This window comes from Melospiza melodia, chromosome 23 (genome assembly GCF_035770615.1).
Source record: "Melospiza melodia melodia isolate bMelMel2 chromosome 23, bMelMel2.pri, whole genome shotgun sequence".
Taxonomy (NCBI): domain Eukaryota; kingdom Metazoa; phylum Chordata; class Aves; order Passeriformes; family Passerellidae; genus Melospiza; species Melospiza melodia.
Window position 1 is genome coordinate 12105289 of NC_086216.1, and position 19006 is coordinate 12124294.

General features: G+C 60.3%; 2 protein-coding genes across 2 annotated transcripts; both read right to left on the reverse strand.

Annotated features, from left to right (window-relative positions):
• Nucleotides 1-820: 820 nt before the first annotated feature.
• ACTG2 (actin gamma 2, smooth muscle) lies at nucleotides 821-4777 on the reverse strand. Its single transcript, XM_063175300.1, has 9 exons — nucleotides 4612-4777; nucleotides 3516-3685; nucleotides 3305-3433; nucleotides 3112-3222; nucleotides 2368-2452; nucleotides 2135-2296; nucleotides 1851-2042; nucleotides 1096-1277; nucleotides 821-1008 (listed from the first exon to the last, which is right to left on the reverse strand). The coding sequence occupies exons 2-9, from the start codon at nucleotides 3639-3641 to the stop codon at nucleotides 865-867; spliced, it is 1131 nt and encodes a 376-aa protein (XP_063031370.1). The 5' UTR covers nucleotides 3642-3685; nucleotides 4612-4777; the 3' UTR covers nucleotides 821-864.
• A 3193-nt stretch (nucleotides 4778-7970) lies between these two features.
• STAMBP (STAM binding protein) lies at nucleotides 7971-18447 on the reverse strand. Its single transcript, XM_063175299.1, has 9 exons — nucleotides 18227-18447; nucleotides 14821-14896; nucleotides 13884-13979; nucleotides 12755-13079; nucleotides 12028-12152; nucleotides 10596-10733; nucleotides 9557-9669; nucleotides 8806-8905; nucleotides 7971-8405 (listed from the first exon to the last, which is right to left on the reverse strand). Exons 1-9 carry the CDS (start codon nucleotides 18430-18432, stop codon nucleotides 8349-8351), a joined length of 1236 nt encoding a protein of 411 aa, XP_063031369.1. The 5' UTR covers nucleotides 18433-18447; the 3' UTR covers nucleotides 7971-8348.
• Between the last annotated feature and the right edge of the window lie 559 nt (nucleotides 18448-19006).

The window sequence follows — 19006 nt, forward strand, 5'->3', positions numbered from 1 at the left end:
GGGGTTGGGGTCCCCAGCATAGGGCTAAGGACATCAACATGGGGTTAGGGTCACCAAAAACCACATTGGGGCCACCAAAACAACATTGGGGCCACCAATACAAAATTGGGGTCTCCAAAATGGGGGTTGGGGTCCCAGTATGGGGCTAAGGACATCAACAGGGAGTTGGGGTCACCAAAACCACATTGGGGTCTCCAAAATGGGGGTTGGGGTCCCAGTATGGGGCTAAGGACATCAACAGGGAGTTGGGGTCACCAAAACCACATTGGGGTCTCCAAAATGGGGGTTGGGGTCCCAGTATGGGGCTAAGGACATCAACAGGGAGTTGGGGTCACCAAAATAACATTGGGGTCTCCAAAATGGGGTTGGGGTCACCAAAATGGGGTGGAGGGCACCCTTGCAGGGTTGGGGGCACTGACATGGGGTCGAGGGCATATCTATGGGGTTGGGAGCACCAATATGGGGTCAAGAGCATCCTTGCAGGGTTGGGGGCATTCCCATGGGGTTGGGGGCATCACCTCAGGGTTGGGGTCACCAACATGGGGTTGAGGGCATCATGGCAGGGTTGGGGTCACTGACATGGGGTCGAGGGCCTTCCCATGGGGTTGAAGGCATTGCCATGGGGTTGGGATCACCAACATGGGGTCAAGGGCATTGCCAGGGGGTTGGGGACACCAAGGCCACCAGCAGGACACGGCACCAAGGTCCCCCCTCATCCCCCCCATCCCAGGTGTCCCAGGAAGGCTCCGAGATGGAGAAAAGGCTTTTTTAATGCGCGGTGGGCGTGGGAGGAGCAGCGGGGTCCGGGGGGAGCGGGGCCCCCCAGCCTGGGCACGGGGGGCGCCCGCGGGGCGGGGAGGGGGCTTAGAAGCACTTTCGGTGCACGATGGAGGGTCCGGCCTCGTCGTACTCGGGTTTGCTGATCCACATCTGCTGGAAGGTGGAGAGGGAGGCCAGGATGGAGCCGCCGATCCACACCGAGTACTTGCGCTCCGGCGGGGCGATGATCTGCGGGGACAGCGGGCTCAGCGTCGCCCCAACACCCCAAAAAGCACCAGGGGCTTTGGGGGGGCCGGCCGCTCAGCCGGGGCCTACTTTGATCTTCATGGTGCTGGGGGCCAGGGCCGTGATCTCCTTCTGCATGCGGTCGGCGATGCCCGGGTACATGGTGGTGCCCCCGGACAGGACGTTGTTGGCGTACAGGTCCTTGCGGATGTCGATGTCGCACTTCATGATGGAGTTGTAGGTGGTCTCGTGGATCCCAGCGGACTCCATGCCTGGCGTGGCAGGGGGCTGTCACCTCCCTGTGCCCCCACAGGGCTCCCCAAAACAGCCACGGGGGCTGCCCTGGGTCCGGGGGGTGCCGAGGGCTTGGGGGAGCCCCAAAACGCCACCACGGGGCACCAGGGGAGGTGGGGCATGGCCAGAGGGGCACTTTGTGTTTGTCTGCTGCTGGGGATGGGGGCAACCACGGCCAGGGGAAATTGGGGTGGAGTCAGCTGTGAGGGAGGGCTGGAGGAGGGTCTGGGGGCACTGGGGGCATTGGGGGCACTGGAGCAGGGTCTGAGGGCACTGGGGGCACTGGAGCAGGGTCTGGGGGCTCTGGGGGCACTGGGACAGGGTCTGGGGGTACTGGAACAGAGTATGGGGGAACTAGGAGCACTGGAGCAGGGTCTGGGGGCATCAGGGGCTGGAACGGGGTCTGGGGGCACTGGAGCAGGGTCTGGGGGCATTGGGGGTCACTGCAGAAGGGTCTGGGGGCATTGGGACAGGGTCTGAGGGCACTGGGACAGGGTCTGGGGGCATTGGGGGCACTGGGACAGGGTCTGGGGGCACCGGGGCGCGCTCACCGATGAACGAGGGCTGGAACAGCGTCTCGGGGCAGCGGAAGCGCTCGTTGCCGATGGTGATCACCTGCCCGTCGGGCAGCTCGTAGCTCTTCTCCAGCGAGGAGGAGGAGGCGGCCGTGGCCATCTCGTTCTCGAAGTCCAGCGCCACGTAGCACAGCTTCTCCTTGATGTCGCGCACGATTTCCCGCTCGGCTGCGGGGCACGGCGGCGGGGGCGGCTCAGCCCGGCGTCCCCGCGGCGCCGCCGCCCCGTCCCCGTGCCCGTGCCCGCGCCCGCTCCCCTACCGGTGGTGACGAAGCTGTAGCCCCTCTCGGTGAGGATCTTCATGAGGTAGTCGGTGAGGTCGCGGCCGGCCAGGTCCAGGCGCATGATGGCGTGGGGCAGCGCGTAGCCCTCGTAGATGGGCACGTTGTGGGTGACGCCGTCGCCGGAGTCCAGGACGATGCCTGGCACACGGGGAGGGTGAGGAGGGGACACCCCGGGCTGGCCCCTGTCCCCCACGGTGTCCCCAACTCACCGGTGGTGCGGCCGGAGGCGTAGAGGGAGAGCACGGCTTGGATGGCCACGTACATGGCGGGGACGTTGAAGGTTTCAAACATGATCTGGGGGGGACAGGAGAGGGGCAGGGGGTGAGGGGTGGGCAAGGGGGTCACCAGCATGGCCCAGCCCAGCCCTGTGCCCTCCTGGGGTCAGGGAATGGCATGGAGAAACACGGGAATGATGTGGGGCACGGAGAAACACGGGGATGATGTGGGGCACGGAGAAACACGGGGATGATGTGGGGCATGGAGAAACACAGGGATGGTTGTGGGGCGGAGAGGAATGAGTGGATGTGGGGCTGTGGGGCATCAAGGAATGGGTGGATGTGGGGTTGTGGGGCAGAGAGGAGGACAGGGAAACACATGGGATGTGGGAAAACGTGGGCCAGGAGGTGGAAATGTGGGTGATGGCAGGGCACAGAGCCACGTGGGGCTCTGTGTGCACAGCGTGGGGAGCATGTGGGCCAGGGGGTGGCATGGAAATGTGGGTCACCACATCTCACAGAGCCACGTGGCGCTGTGCAGAGTGGGGACACGTGGTGGGGCAAATCCTGCAGGTCCACAAAATGCCAAGAGACCCCCAGGGCCATCAGGGTTGGGGTTAGTAGTGGGAACTTCCCACTGGATCTCTGCCCTTATCCCACACCCCACAAATCCCCCCCAGCCCTCCCTGCAGTTTTGGAGGCTCCAGCCCCATCCAGGGGGGATCTCCAGGGCCCCACCTGGGTCATCTTCTCCCGGTTGGCCTTGGGGTTGAGGGGAGCCTCGGTGAGCAGCGTGGGGTGCTCCTCGGGGGCCACGCGCAGCTCGTTGTAGAAGGAGTGGTGCCAGATCTGAGCGGGGCACAGAACCGGGGGGGCGTCACCCCACACCGAGGCAGGGCTGACCCCTCTCCCTGCCCCTCCAGGGCCTCACCTTCTCCATGTCATCCCAGTTGGTGATGATGCCGTGCTCGATGGGGTACTTGAGCGTGAGGATGCCCCTCTTGCTCTGCGCCTCGTCGCCCACGTAGCTGTCCTTCTGCCCCATGCCCACCATGACGCCCTAACGGGGACAGAGGCCTCGTCAGCCGGGCCGCGCTGCCCAGCCGGGGCTGGGGGCTCGCCCAGGCCCCCCGGGTACCCACCTGGTGCCGGGGCCGGCCCACGATGGAGGGGAAGACGGCGCGGGGGGCATCGTCGCCGGCGAAGCCGGCCTTGCAGAGCCCGGAGCCGTTGTCGCACACCAGGGCCGTGGTTTCCTCGTCGCACATGGTGGGGTGGCGGCGCTCGGTGCTGGGGGGACCTGGGGGAAAAGCTGCCCGGGGGGGAAAGGGGGGTTATGCACAGGGTGGGATGGGCTCATCCCACGCTGCCACCGCCGGGGATTCGGGCTCGGAGCTGTCGGAGTCCTCGGGGAGGGGCAGCCCCGTAAATCCTCCCTGGGTGATGCTGGTTCCCCGTGGGTGCCGCTCCACGCTGGTGCTGCTCCTCCGTCCTTCTGCAGGCTCTTCGTGGCCAAAATTGGTGCCAAAGCTTCCCCTGGGTGCTGCCATGCCCGGTTGGTGCCCCCCAAAGCGGGCAGGGGGTGCCAGGTGATGCCTGGCAGGGGTGCCAGGTGGTGCCCTCTCCTCATCCGCTTCAGCCTCAGCAGCGTTTTGCTGCTCTGACCTCGCATCCGTCCCCAAAAAATGGGGGGAAAACAATTGCCCTTCCCAAGGGGTGCCCCCTGTGCCAGGGGATGAGCTCCCCAATCCAGAGGGAAATGGGCAAAAATCTTGCAGGAACCCAAAAAGCAAAAGAAAAACCCCAAATCGTGGAGAAAGCAAAAGAAAAACCCCAAATCACAGAGAAAGCAAAAGAAAAACCCTAAATCACGGAGAAAGCAAAAGAAAAACCCTAAATCACAGAGATAGCAAAAGAAAAAACTCCAAATCACGGAGAAAGCAAAAGAAAAACCCCAAATCGTGAAGAAAGCAAAAGAAAAACCCTAAATCACAGAGACAGCAAAAGAAAAAAAACCCCAAATCACGGAGATTTCTGCGAGAGCAGCACCTGCCTTGGCCGCAGCCCAGCTCTCAGCACCTCCACCGCGGGGTCGGGCCGAGCTTGGCACCCCCTCCGTGCCAGGCGAACCCGGCTGGTGCCACCCCAGAAACGCTGGGGCGCCCCGATAAACCCCCTGAGGTGTTTTCCGTGTCCTGCGAGGAAGAAGGAAGGGCAGCAGGGCAGGGCAGTACTCACCACGGAGGCGAGAGCTCCTTTCCTCTGGGACCGAGCCCCGGCGCCCTGGGTATAAATACCGGCGAGCCCGAGGAACCTCAGAGGCGGATCCGCTCTAAACAAAGACCCTAAATAGGCTCAGTGATGGTGTGCCGGCCATATGGCCATATAAGGTGTTTTATTTCATTAAATTGACCTCGGGCCGGCGGTGGGACCCGGCGCGGTTAATTATTGTAGGAAAATGTATGGCAGGGATGCTTGGGAGCACCAGCCCCGCCGGGACCCGTTCCTTTTATGCTGCGCTGCGATAAACAAGTGAGACTCAAGTCCTTATAAGCGACGGGCCGGGAGCGGCTCCAGGTGCCGGGGGGCGCTGGGGGAGCGGGCGGGGGGCGGCTCTGGGGGCGCTGCCCGGGGACACCCCCGGGCCCGCCGGGGACCGGAGCTGCCGGAGCCGCCCCGGCTCCTCCCGGCCCCGCTTCCCCACCGGCGCTCCCGGGATGCCTTTTCTCTCTCTCCGCCCCCATTTTTGGGCTTTTGCTGTCCCAAAGCCCCAAATCCCCGGCCTGAGCCGGCCCAGGGGCTGTGGGTCCAAGTGCCAAGCACGGTTCGGATCCCTCCCGGGGGATCGGGATCGGCTCAGAGCCCCCCAGGGACACGGTGGGAGCTGTCCCCGAGCCCGGGGCCACCCCCAGCCCTGGCAGAGCCCAACCAGAGGCTCCCGAGTCCCGGCTGCCTTTTTAAGGACAACGGGCCCTGAGCAGAGATGGCCCCGGGTCACCCCCCGAGCCAGCCAGGGCTCCAGGGAAACTGAGGCACGGCGGGCCCGGGGTGATCCCCAGCTGTGCCCGGGGCAGGGACATCCCAGCACAGGAGCTGTCACCACGGGCAAGGGACACAAAGTCCTGGTGTCCCCCATCGTTCCAGAGGGAGGGAACGGGCCCTGGGTGTCACCCAAGGGGCAGGACAGGGCCATGGTGTCCTGTCACCACTGCCAGCCCATCCACAGCCCCAGGGATGGCTCTGTCCCCTCTGAGCTGTCACCCTCCAAGAGCAGGACAGGGACACAGTGTCCCCATCACTGCCAGTCCATTCACAGTCACAGTGTCCCCCAAGGATGGCTCTGTCCCCTCTAAGCTGTCACCCCAAGGGGCAGGACAGTGTCCCCAGCACTGCCAGTCCATCCAGCACTCCCAGGGATGGCCCTGTCCCATCTGGGCTGTCACCTCCAAGAGCAGGACAGTGTCCCCAGCACTGCCAGCCCATCCAGCACTCCCAGGGATGGCCCTGTCCTATCTGGGCTGTCACCTCCAAGAGCAGGACAGGGACACAGTGTCCCCATCACTGCCAGCCCATCCACAGCCCCAGGGATGGCTCCGTTCCCTTTGTGCTGTCACCCATGGGGCAGGACAGTGTCCCCAGCACTGCCAGCCCATCCAGCAACGCTGAATTCCTGAACATCCCCGAGCCCGGGGGGGATCCTCGAACATCCCTGAGCATCCCCGAGCATCCCGGGCCGGCCGCGGGCCCGGCGGCAGCGCAGCCCCGAGCGGAGCCGGGCGCAGCCTAAAAAGGAAAGGTTTGGCCCCCGCAGCCAATCCCGCGGGCCCGGGATGCTCGCAGGAACGCCCGGCATCCCCCGGAACGGGACAGGCACCGGCCCCGGCCCCGCTCCTGCCCGAACCCCCGGGACCGGCACCGCCCGCGGGGGATGCTCGGGGCTGGAGGCTCCGGGGGACGCTCGGGGCTGGAGGCTCCGGGGGATGCTCGGGCCTGGAGGCTCCGGGGATGCTGCTGGGGAAGGGAAAAGGGTGGAAAGAGAGATCTGGATGCGCTCCCCGTGCTGAGGTGCAGATAAACATTGCCCATCGCTCCCTGCCCGCGGGATCCCCCAGAACTCACGGCCAATAAATCACTCCTGGCTTATCGTCGGCATGAGCTCCTCCCAAACCAATCCCAGCCCGAGTTTGGGTGGGTCAAGGTGTGGCAGCCACATCTGGCACAGCTGGAGAGCCAGGCTGGGCAGCAGGGCCTGGGTAGTGGCATTCACTGACACACAGAGTGAGGATTGAGGGAGCTGGGGTGAGAAAACGGGGTGGAAATGTGAGAATTCAGGGAGCAGGGCCGGGAGCTCAGGGGCAGCAGGAACTCCCTGCTCCAAGGAAAATTTCCTGTGAAGGTTCACCGGCCCCTGGGACAGCACGAAAGTGGTGAACATGACACCAGCTGACACCTGAGAGCTGCAGGGCTGTGGAGCTGGGATAAACCCCCACGGACCTGAAGGAATTGCTGCTTTCCAGAATGCCATTTTCCACTCTGTGTCCCCACACTGCTGCTCCGGGGGAGCCCTCGGAGCTGTGGGATGCACACCGCGGAATCTGCACCCCACCTCCCGGCACGGCTTCAATTAATCAGGCCTGGAAAAGCGTTCCCAGAGATGCCCCGAAGGCTCCTCCCTCCCGGCCCGGGCCAGGCTGTTCCCAAAAGGGGCTGGGGAGAAGCTGCAGCGGCGCTGGCACGCACGGGCGGCACAGCCAAAGGAAAGCAGAGGATCCCCCCGGGGCAGAGCCCAGCCCAGCCAGAGCTCCGGGAACAGGAGGGGAAAATCCCGCCCGGATAATCCCGTCCGTGTGTGCCCGACACAAACGTCTGCATGGCAGGTGGGAGGGGGGCTCCAGCCCCTTGCAACGTCTGCATGGCAGGTGGGAGGGGGGCTCCAGCCCCTTGCCCATGTGCTGAACATCCCATCCCATTACCCCATCCTATCCCATGGATCCCATCCCATCCCACGGATCCCATTATCCCATCCCATCCCATTATCCCATCCCATTATCCCATCCCATCCCATCCCGCTGGGGACAACAGCCTGCCTGCCACCTTGGAATGATTCCCTCCTCCCTCTCTGCTATCCTGGATTTCTGCTGCTTCCCTCCCTCTCTGCCACCTTGGAATGATTCCCTTCCCCCTGGGAGCAGGGAAGTGGCCAAAGCTGCTGGAATCCCATCCTGGAGTGGGATGGGAGCAGTAAAAGCTGCTGGAATCCCATCCTGGAGTGGGATGGGAGCAGTAAAAGCTGCTGGAATCCCATCCTAGAGTGGGATGGGAGCAGTAAAAGCTGCTGGAATCCCAACCATCTGGGGTGGTGGTGGCAGCCAGACCGAGCTCCTCCACGGTAACACCAGGCCAGGAAAAGGGATGAGTGCCCAGACACCCCCAAACACTGCTGGGGTGCAAAGCAGGGGAAATCCAGGGATTTCCAGCCCTGAGATGCTGCCAGAGGGATCCCAAAGGACCCCCCGGGCCCTCTCCCCTCCCCAGACAGACACACAGGTACCCACAGCAGCCCTGAGCTGGTGAGGGGCTCAGAAGGGTCAGCAAGGTTTGGGTTTGAACCACGGGAAAGGTTTATCTGCTCCAGCAGCCCAGAATGGGGACAGAACAGGGCAGGGTTAAAGTGGGCAAGTCCCAAAAGCACTTGGAGAGGTTTCCACACCTCAGGGCTGCAGCAGGTCCCAAAGAACCTCCCCAGGAGGCCGTGGGGTAGAGTTAAACAACTGCTTTAGTGTTGGCTTCTGTCTCTGGGCTCCCAGCTGGCCTCTGCCCACGCCTGGAGCAGGCACTGAGGGTGCAGGGCCTCCAGGGGAGGCAGGGAGGGATCACAGCACGGTGGGGAGGAATCATCTGCTACAGGAGAGGAAGAGTCCCTGGCAGGGCCTGAGGGGAGGGGGTGGCTCCTGAGAGGGCACAAGGCAGGAGGGTCACCGGAGATCCAGCAGCACCACGTCCCTCTCCACCACTGACACGTGGCTGCACGTCTGCAAGAGAGGACAGGGGGGGACAGGGGTCACTGAGGCGTTCCCAACTCCAGAACAGCCCCTGGGACAAGAGGGGACAAGAGGGGACAGGGGTTACTGAGGTGTTCCCATCTCCTGACACAGCCTGTGCTGACCCACAACAGCCCTTGGATCCAGTTCTTGCACCACCCCACCTGCTGGCCCTGCCTGGAGGCACCCAGGGATCCTGGCAGGCCCCAGACACAAATCCCCCACCCCAAAGAGCCCTGGCCCTGCTCCTGCAGCCCTGCAGCACTTCCAGCACCTCCTGCAGCTCCTCTCTGGGCACTGCAGAGCAGCCCCTGCTGCCAGGCTGAGCCTCCCAGCAGCTCTGGTGTACCCCCAGCACAGCCGGCCCTCCCCAGAGCCCCCAGGCACTCACTGTGAACAGAGGGGGGTCTTTGGGGTGTGGGTGGAAGCCCTGCTGCCTGCAGGATGAGATCTCCTCCAGGCCGTGCTCCGTCAGCCTGAAGAACCCTGTCCTGCAGCAGGAACAGCAGCTCTGCAACTGCAGCCCCTGCATGCCCACTCCTTTCCATCCCATGCATCCCATCCCATGCATCCCATCCCATGCATCCCATCCCATGCATCCCATCCCTTTTCATGCATCCCATCCCATGGATCCCATTCCATCTCTTTCCGTCCTATCCCATTGATCCCATCCCATGGTTCCCATCCCATGGATCCCATCCTATCCCTTTTCATGGATCCCATCCCATGGATCCCATCCCATCTCATCCCATCCCTTTTCATGGATCCCATCCTATCCCTTTGATCCCATCCCATGGATCCCATCCCATGGCTCCCATCCCTTTTCATGGATCCCATCCCTTCCCATCCCTTTTCATGGATCCCAGCCCATGGATCCCATCCCATCCCATGGATCCCAGCCCATGGATCCCATCCCTTTCCATCCCATGGATCCCATCCCATGGATCCCAGCCCACGGATCCCATCCCTTTTCATGGATCCCATCCCATCCCATGGATCCCAGCCCATGGATCCCATCCCACCCCATCCCATGGATCCCATCCCACGGATCCCATCCCATGGATCCCATCCCACGGATCCCATCCCATGGATCCCAGCCCATGGATCCCAGCCCACACCCACCCCTGGCAGCCCAGACTCACTCCTGGTACTTGGGGGAGCACACGATGGCGATGGACTCGGGCAGCATCATCTGGTAGGAGCAGTGTGTGTGCAGGTCCACGCTGGACAGGAAGGCTGTCTGCGTGGGGTGGGTCTGCAGGGCACAGGGCACAGCCCTCAGAGGCTGGCACAGCCCTCAGAGGCTGGCACAGCCCTGGGCAGCAGCACTGCCCTGCCCTGAGCAGCTGCTGCTCTCCAGATTGCCCAGCCTGGCCTGGCAGGGATCCCAGTGGGCACAGCCAGGGAGGAGCCTGCAGCTGGCACAGCTCTCAGGGCTGGCAGTGTGTCTGTCTGTCCCTCCAGCAGAGCAGCTGGGCTGTCCCCACACAGCCGCCAGGGCTGGCTTCAGCTGGAGGAAACGTCAGCTTTGTGTCTGAGACGGCACTTCCAGAGACTCCCAGAGTGGGCTGGGCTGGAGGGAGCTCAAAGCCCACCCAGGGCCACCCTGACACGTGGGGACACCTGGCACTGTCCCAGGGGGCTCCACAGGCTGGTCTTGGGCACTGCCAGGGCTGCTGTGGGCACCTCTGCCAGGGCTCCCCACCCTCACAGAAGTTTCTTTCCAGTATCTCATCTAAACCTTTTCTCCTTCCTCAAAGAAGAGTTTTTCCCCAACACGTCATCTAAATATTTCCTCCTTCCACACATGGAAGAGTTTCCTCCCAAATATCTCATCTAAACCTTTCCTCCTTCCTCAAGAGTTTCTTCCCAAATATCTCACCTAAACCTTTCCTCCTTCCTCAAGAGTTTGCTCCCAAATATCTCATCTAAACCTTTCCTCCCTCCTCACAGGGATGAGTTTCTTCTCATTATCTCATCTAAACCTTTCCTCCTTCCCTTCCACAGGGTTTGATGCTTTAGGAAGGCACCCAAGCCTCACCCAGCCTGGATTTCCCCAGCAGAGCAGTGAAGGAGGCTGCAGCAGACGGAAGCAGAGGCTGCTGCCCACTCCCTGCCATCCCCTCGTGGCCCAGCAGCCCTTGCCCTGGGTGCAGGGAGGGCCAGGGCCAGCAGACTCACGTGGATCCAGCCCAGGGTGACGAGGCCATGCTGGTCCTGGATGACAAAGAGCTCCTCCTCGCTCTGCGTGGTGCACGAGTCGGGGCCGCCCAGCTGCTTGGGCACGATGACGTGCGTGACGGTGAACTCGTTCCTCATCTGCAAGGCAGGGCCACCACGGGCACTGTGACACCCAGGTGACAGCCCAGGGCCCTCCCGAGCCCTGGGACGAGCCCAGGGATGGTGGCTTTCTCTTTGAGTTAGGTGTTATGAGCTTTTAGGGAACTCATTCCACCCGAGATAGCTCAGCTACTCTGAACGCCATCAGGTTGGCAGGGTGGCTCCTGAGGTAGTGTTGGAAACAGAAAAAGTTCTAATAAAAGGCAAAATAACAAAGTTCTTACAGAGAAAAACGGAGCTAAGGGTAAGAGGTTTTTGCTCCTGCTAAAACACCTCACAAAAGGGATTATTTTCTTTGTTCTCTTCTTTTTCTAGTGAATTACCCAGGCCAGACCTCTTGGCCTCTGCCCAGCTGGGCAGCCCCAAGTTTAAAGTGAAGTCTCAAAGGTCTTAGGAGGTGTCTTTTTTACCAAATTGAGGAGAAAAAAAGGCAAAAAAACCCAGAAGTTTAAGGAGACAAAGAGTAATTTGGTTACTCCATCAACAGAAGGCAAAGTCCTACACATGGATGCATCCAGCACCCATCTGCAGGTGCAGCTCAGAGGAGTTGCAGGATTTTTCCAAAGGAGTTCCAGGATTTTTACAAAGGAGTTCTAGAATTTTTTCAAAGGAGTTCCAGGATTTTTTCCCAAGGAATTCCAGGATTTTTTCCAAAGGAGTTCCAGGATTTTTTCCCAAGGAATTCCAGGATTTTTCCAAAGGAGTTCCAGGATTTTTTCCAAAGGAGTTCCAGGATTTTTTCCCTGTTTCATTCTCCCTGCTGTGCAGCAGAGCAGCCCCAGGAGCTCAGAGAAGCCCTGGACACCCCCAGACCCAGCTCTGCACTCCCAAGGGGACAACGCCTCATCCCCGAAGCATCCCCAGGGTCTGGAAGCAGCTGGGCTGCAGGAAGTTGCTCCATCAAAACAATTTCATTTCAAAGCAAACTTCTGGGAGCGGCTCAGGGCAGAGCTGCCAAAAGCTGGGCACGCAAAGGCTGGGGGAGAACAAAGCCTGAGGGCCAGCAGCTGGGACACCCAAAGGACAAGGAATGCCACCAGGAATGTCACCAGTGGGACAGAGGAGCTGAATGGGGGCTCAGGGTGGGGAAACCTAACCCAAAAATGAGGAAAGGGAGAGGCACATCACCCCAAACACTCACTTTGAAGCCTGACACCCCACTCAAGAATCCAAAACCAAAAATGAGGCTCCTTGAGCTGTGGCACCGTGACAAACAGCCCCTGTGGCACTTTTGGGGTGCCCGTGGGGCTGCTTTGGGGGGCTGTGTCCTTACCAGCTTCCCACAGAGGATCCCACAGGTCTCCACGCCCCGCACCGTGTTGGCATCAGCCAGCTGCAGGAACTTGTGGCACAGCTCCCTGGGGACAATGACCTGGCGGAGCACGTCCACTCCTGCACCTGGGGAGGGCAGGAGCACAGTGAGCACGGGCAGGGGGGGCCCTGGGGGCAGGGTCTGAGGGGGTGACACCGGGAAAATCCACCCGGGAAGGTGAATTGTGGAAACTCCTCAGGGAATCGTGTCACTGCGACACCCACACCTCACCCAGAGCGGGGAAAGGGACACGGAGAGGGGAAGGGTCCTCTGGCAGGGGGTCAGAAGGAGAGTTTGGTTACTGGAAATGAAAGCACACACCCTCAGGGGGTGTTGTTTAAAGCAGGATGTGCCAGGATCAGCGGATGTGTCAGAATCAGGGTTTTGGAAGCACATTTAGCAGGGTTTGGTCAGGAGGAGGACTCAGGCAGGAGCTGAACCCCAATCCCCAGCAGGTTTTGGGATCAAGGAAAGGCAGACAGGCTGGAGGAGCAGGGAGGACAACACCCAGTGACCCAGGAGAGCAGAGCCCCAGGATCAGGAGATTCCAAGAGCTTCCCAGAGAAACTGAGAGGAACCCACAGAGGTTCCCCAGAGAAGCTGGAAGAGCCCCCAGAGGCTCTCCAGAGAAGCTGGCCGTGTGTGCCCCAGCCCAGCAGGGAGAAGGGCTGCTCCAGGAGGTACTAACTGTTCTCTGTGCTCCCCAAAGCACTGGGCTTCAGAGATCTGTCCACAACAGGAGGTTTGCAGGGCACAGTCCCCGCTGACGGGCTCGCTGGGTGAACTGGAGAGGCTGGAACCTTTGGGGTTACATCTGTTGGGGGTTTCTCCACGCCAGGGATGAGGGGTCCATCCACAGCCTGTGGCTCTGGCTTCCCAAACTCCTGCACGATCCTCAGGCGCTCCTTCTCCAGCTCCTGCTGCCGGATCATCTCCTCGAAGGCGTGGAACTGCTCCTGCTCCGCCTGCTGCTGCTTCATCAGGGCCACACGAGTCCTCTCCTCCTCCAGCTGCTGCTGCGAGGCCACAGCGGGTGCAAATTACTCCTCCTGCTGCACGAGGAACAAGCCCAGGGAGGGGGACACCAGCCCAGGGCAGACCCCCAGCCATTCCCAGGGTATTCCTAAAGGACGCCAGCAAACCAGAAAATTTCCTTGTGGAATTCTGTGCAAGGAGATCTCAGCTTGCAGGGCACAGATCCAGAGCCAGCTGCACCAAGGGCAGGAAAAACCACAGCCTTACCCTCCCTTTTCCAGGGAATTACAGTCCCAGGCTGATTTCCCTCCATGCTCCAGAGTCCAGAGCCAAACTGACTGCAGAGGTGACTGACTGCTTTGCCCACACAGATCCTGGGGTTGTGATGGAATTTTACAACCCCTACACCTTTCCCCTTTTTAAATTGAATTTTTGCCTCTAATTTTTCATCCCGTGGTGCTTTCCTTCAGTGGGGCAGAGAGAACACACCAAGCACACAGCCCAGGCTGGCTGGGGGTGCACGGGGAGCACAGCCAGGGCACAGATCCTGGGGTTGTGGTGGAATTACAACCCCTACACCTTTCCCATTTTAAAATTGAATTTTTGCTTCTATTTTTTCATCATGTGGTGTTTTCCTTTTGTGGGGCAGAGAGAACACACCAAGCCCACAGCCCAGGCTGGCTGGGGGTGCACAGGGAGCACGGCCAGGGCCACCACCTGTGACAGAGCCACCTGCAGTGACATTGGGGCCACCCAGCCTGGACACTGCCCAGCCCCCAGGGAGCCCTGCAAGGCTGAGGGGCTGCAGGGGAGCAGAGCCTGCAGCCTGTGCTGTCACTCACCTCCTGCTCCTTGTACTTAGCATAGTCCTGGGCGTACCTCTTTAGCAGCTCCTCCTTCAGCTCTTCGGCCTTGGGAAAGGCCACTTCCTTCAGTTGCTGGGGGAGGAAACTCAGCATCAGCCTGGGGCAGCCCCAAGGCAAGGGGAAACAAACCCTGAGCAGCTGGGGAGCCCAAAAAGCAGCACCAAGATCACTGGGGCAGTGCTGAGTGCTGTCCTTTCCTCTCCTGTCAGCGCTGAGCAGAGCAGCTGCAGCCTCTGCAGGCTGGGAGGAACCCCCAAGGATTCCCTTGGAGCAAAGAAAGCCACCAGCCACCACTGCTGGTCTTTGAGAAGCGGGGAGTTGAACAGGGAAGGAAGGACACCCCAGCTGCACACCACACTGCAAGTGTAACGGGGTGAGAACCCCCAAAGTGTAACTCTGGAGTTGTTCAGGTTGGAAACACCTCCGAGATCATTGAGTCCAACCATTCCCCCAGCTGTCCACCACTAATCCATGTCCCCAGGTGTCTTGGAACACTTCCAGGGATGGTGGAAGCCACTGCCAGGACTGGACACTGCTTTTGGGGAGGAAATTCTCCCAGTATCCAACTTAAACCTCTCCTGGTGCAACATGAGGCTGTTTCCCCTCATCCTGTCCCTGTTCCCTGGGAGCAGAGCCTGACCAGGAGCTGTGCAGAGCCAGAAGGTCCCCCCAGATCCCCCTTTTCCCCCTCTAAACCCCTTCCCAGCCCCCTCAGCTCCCCCTGGGCTCCAGCCCCTTGCCCATCTCTGGGCACGCTCCAGCCCCACAATGGATCCCACGGAGTGAGGGGCCCAGAACTGAACTCCTGAGGGCTCAGCACTGCCCGGCCACGCCAAGGCTCCTCCATTTGTGTGGATCACTGATCCAGGGGCAGGGAAGCCCCAGGGATGACCCTGACCACGGCCCCACTCACTTTGACCGTCTCCCTCTTCTCAGGGATGACGGCGGTTTTGTAATCGCGGTGCTGCGGCAGCTTCTCGATGAAGAGCCTGGAAAAGGGGACAGAAGCCACAGGTCAGGACACTCTGGGGGGCTCTGGGGCACCCCTGTGCTCCCTCGGGCTGCCTGCAGGAAGGCTCCACCCCACAGCAGCCCCTGGAGCCCTGCATGGCACCCAGAGCTCACTCAGTCCCAAGGGAGAGCCCCACACAGGTTCTCCCTGCAGCTGGACGAACATTTCTGTGGGGAAGGGAACCATCAATGCATCTCCTTGGAAAGGAACCATAAATACATTTCTGTTGGGAAGGGAACCACCAATACATCTCCTTGGAAAGGAACCATAAACACATTTCTGTTGGGAAGGGAACCACCAATGCATCTCCTTGGAAAGGAACCATAAACACATTTCTGTTGGGAAGGGAACCATCAATACATCTCCTTGGAAAGGAACCATAAATACATTTTTTTTTTTTTGAAGGGAACCATCAATAACCTGCTGTGAGCACCAAGGGTGCCTCAGGGAGGAGCTCCCACACCTGGCAGTGTCCCTGGATCCCACCTGGGCTGACTCAGAGCTCTCTGTCCTCCTGCAAGGAGGGGAAATCAGCTCAGAGCCGGGCAGGGAGAACCTCAGGGGAGCAGAAAGCAAATCCCCACCAGCCCCAGCTGCTGCTGCAGGAGCCTTTGGAGCCTGAGCTCCCCAGGTATTCCAGGGAGAATGCTGGGCTGGCTCTGGGAGGGAAACAAAAACTGAGCTCAGCATCCTCCCACACTCAGCTTCTCCCGTCCCAGGGTGATCCCAGCCCTGTCCAGGGACACCTCCGGGGATCCAGGGGCTCCCTGCTCTTCTCCCAGCAAAGAATTTAATTTTAAAATCCAATTTAAAGCTCTGCTCTTCCTCTGTGTTACCCTGGGAAAAGGGGGGGAAAAGGGGGGGGAAAGGGAGGGAAAAAGGAAGGAGGGAAAAAGGGAGGGGAAAAGAGGAAAAGGGAAAAAAGGAAAAGCAAAAAGGGGAAAAGCAAAAAGGGGAAAAGCAAAAAGGGGAAAAGCAAAAAGGGGAAAAGCAAAAAGGGGAAAAGCAAAAAGGGGAAAAGCAAAAAGGGGAAAAGCAAAAAGGGGAAAAGCAAAAAGGGGAAAAGCAAAAAGGGGAAAAGCAAAAAGGGGAAAAGCAAAAAGGGGAAAAGCAAAAAGGGGAAAAAGGGAAAAAGGGGAAAAAGGGAAAAAGGGCAAAGATAGTGCCACAGAGAGCAGAACAAAGCAAGCAGAGCCAAGCAGGAGCGCTCAGGAGGCACAGAAACCCTGCCAACACTGTGTGTGTGCAGCAAACAAAGGCAGCTGCCCCAAGCCCCCCAGCACTCTGTGCCCCCCTGGATGCCCCTGGGGAGGCTGCAGCACCAGCAGGGCACAGCTGGAGCCCTGCAGAGGCCGTGGCTGCCCCCCAGAACCCCAAAGGCAGCTGGGTGTGAGGCAGGGCACGGCGCTGGGGACACACAGCAGCGCCCCGAGCCCCGCCGGCAGCCCGGGATCCAATGGAAGGGATTAATTAAAGGGATTAATTAGGCAGGATTAAGAGCAGATGCTGGCTGGGAAAAGCAGCAGAGCCAGCTGGGTTTGCACAAGCCAGGAAGGAGGAAAGACGTGGGCAGGACGAGGAGGAGGAGGAGGAGGAGAGGAGGGCTCAGGCAGGCAGGGGAAGGGCTGGGACAGCCCCTGGCTCCCATGGACAGCCCTGCTGCCTCCTCCTGCTCTCTGATCACAATGTTTGATGATCAGAGTGTAGAAAAAACCAAACCCAGAGCTTCAGCTTCAGCTTCCTCCTGCTCTCTGATCACAATGTTTGATGATCAGAGTGTAGAAAAAACCAAACCCAGAGCTTCGGCTGGAAGGAATGACAGTGGCATTCAGCTCCTATCTCTGGGCAGGAACTCGCATTGGTCAGCATTTCAGAAACAAGGTTTTCCCTGGTGGAAAAGGTTTCCAGCCAGGCTGGAAATGCCAGCAGAATCCTCTGAAAGCAGCTGGGGACACAAGCCAGCCCCTCTGGCTGCTGCAGTGACCCAGCCTGCAGCTCCTTTGTTTAGTTAAAACGTTTCTCCTCCTGTCTCAGGGGCCCGGAACCCTTGCCAAGGCTCTGCTGGGAACCTTTCCCAAAGGTTTTACACTGCCCAGCTCCCTGAGCAGCCTCCTGGCCTCGCCACCATGCCCATAAAAGCTCAGCAAGGGCGAGGCAGGGAGCAAAGCTAATCACAGAAAAATGTGCTGGGTGTGAGGGGCAGCAGCCCTGCACAGGGGGCAGGCAGGGAAGGTGCCCACGGAGGTGCCAACGCTGTCTGGGCACAGGGGGCACAGCACAGAGCACAGCAGGGCACAGCAGGAGGGGCAGATTTGGGGAAACCCTACAGCAACAGGCACTGCCACGTTGGGATCAGAGATTTTATCCTTTTAAACACCCACAGCTGCGCTTGAGGGGGCAGGGAGTTCCTCCTTGGGGATCAGGGACTATCTGAGGATTTATCTCTTTTACACCTTTTACTTTTATTTATTTTTACACCTAAGGGAGCAAAACACCCCACACTCCTCAGGGAGCAGAGTACCCAAAACCCCTGAGGAACAGATCCCTGAGCAGCAGATCCCTGAGGGGCAGACCCCAGACTCATGGGGCTCCCCCACCTCCCTGAGCCCTCACAGCCACCCCAAACCCCTCAGGAGCAGAACACCCCAAAGCCCACCCCAGTTTGGCACCTCAAAGCCCTGAGCAGCAGACCCCAGACCCATGGTCTTCCCCCCATTCCCCGTGCCCCCCTGGCCATGCTCAGTCCCCCTGGCACTGTCCCTTACGTGATGTACTTGTGGTAGAGGATGAAGGCGTGCTCCAGGTTGCCCTCCTGGCAGTGCCCCCCATTCCCCATGGGTCTGTCCCCATTCCCCATGCCCCCTGGCAGGGTTCCTTACGTGATGTACTTGTGGTAGAGGATGAAGGCGTGCTCCAGGTTGCCCTCCTGGCAGTGCCCCCCATACCCATGGGTCTGTCCCCATTCCCCATGCCCCCCATGCCCCCTGGCAGGGTTCCTTACGTGATGTACTTGTGGTAGAGGATGAAGGCGTGCTCCAGGTTGCCCTCCTGGCAGTGCCCCCCATTCCCCGTGCCCCCCATGCCCCCTGGCACGGTTCCTTACGTGATGTACTTGTGGTAGAGGATGAAGGCGTGCTCCAGGTTGCCCTCCTGGCAGTGCCCCCCATTCCCCATGCCCCCCATGCCCCCTGGCAGGGTTCCTTACGTGATGTACTTGTGGTAGAGGATGAAGGCGTGCTCCAGGTTGCCCTCCTGGCAGTGCCCCCCATTCCCCATGCCCCCCATGCCCCCTGGCAGGGTTCCTTACGTGATGTACTTGTGGTAGAGGATGAAGGCGTGCTCCAGGTTGCCCTCCTGGCAGTACACCGTGGCCATGCGCAGCATCTCCACCCCCGAGCGGAAGTAGCGGCGCGGGGGCACGTCGGGGCTCACCTGCACCAGGCTGCCCGCCCGCACCAGCCGCCGCACCCGCTCCTCGGGCGCCAGGCTGGCACTGCCCGACGGGCCGGGCATGGCTGCGGCACGGCGCGCGGCTGGAGAGAGGGAGAGAGGGGTTAGAGCGTGGGGAACCGGGTCACTGACCCGCAGGAACCAGGGAATCGGGGAGTCACAGAAATCACTGAATCTGGGAATCGGAGTCACAGAAATCACTGGATCACAGAATTGGGCAATCGGGGAATCAGGGAATCACGAATAACGAAATGAGAGAAATCAGGGAATCGCCAAAATCACTGAATCAAGGAACCACGGAATCACTGAAATCAGGGAATCGCTGGATCACAGAAATCACTGAACCAGGGAACCACGGAATCCCAGAATCAGGGAATCACAGGGCTCCAGGATCCTCCCAAACCCATCCTGACCCAACAGGCTCCATCCCAGACCCATCCTGACCCAACACGCTCCATCCCAGACCCAACAGGCTCCATCCCAGACCCATCCCAAACCCAACAGGCTCCATCCCAGACCCATCCTGACCCAACAGGCTCCATCCCAAACCCATCCTGACCCAACAGGATCCTCCCAGACCCATCCTGACCCAACAGGCTCCATCCCAAACCCATCCTGACCCAACAGGATCCTCCCA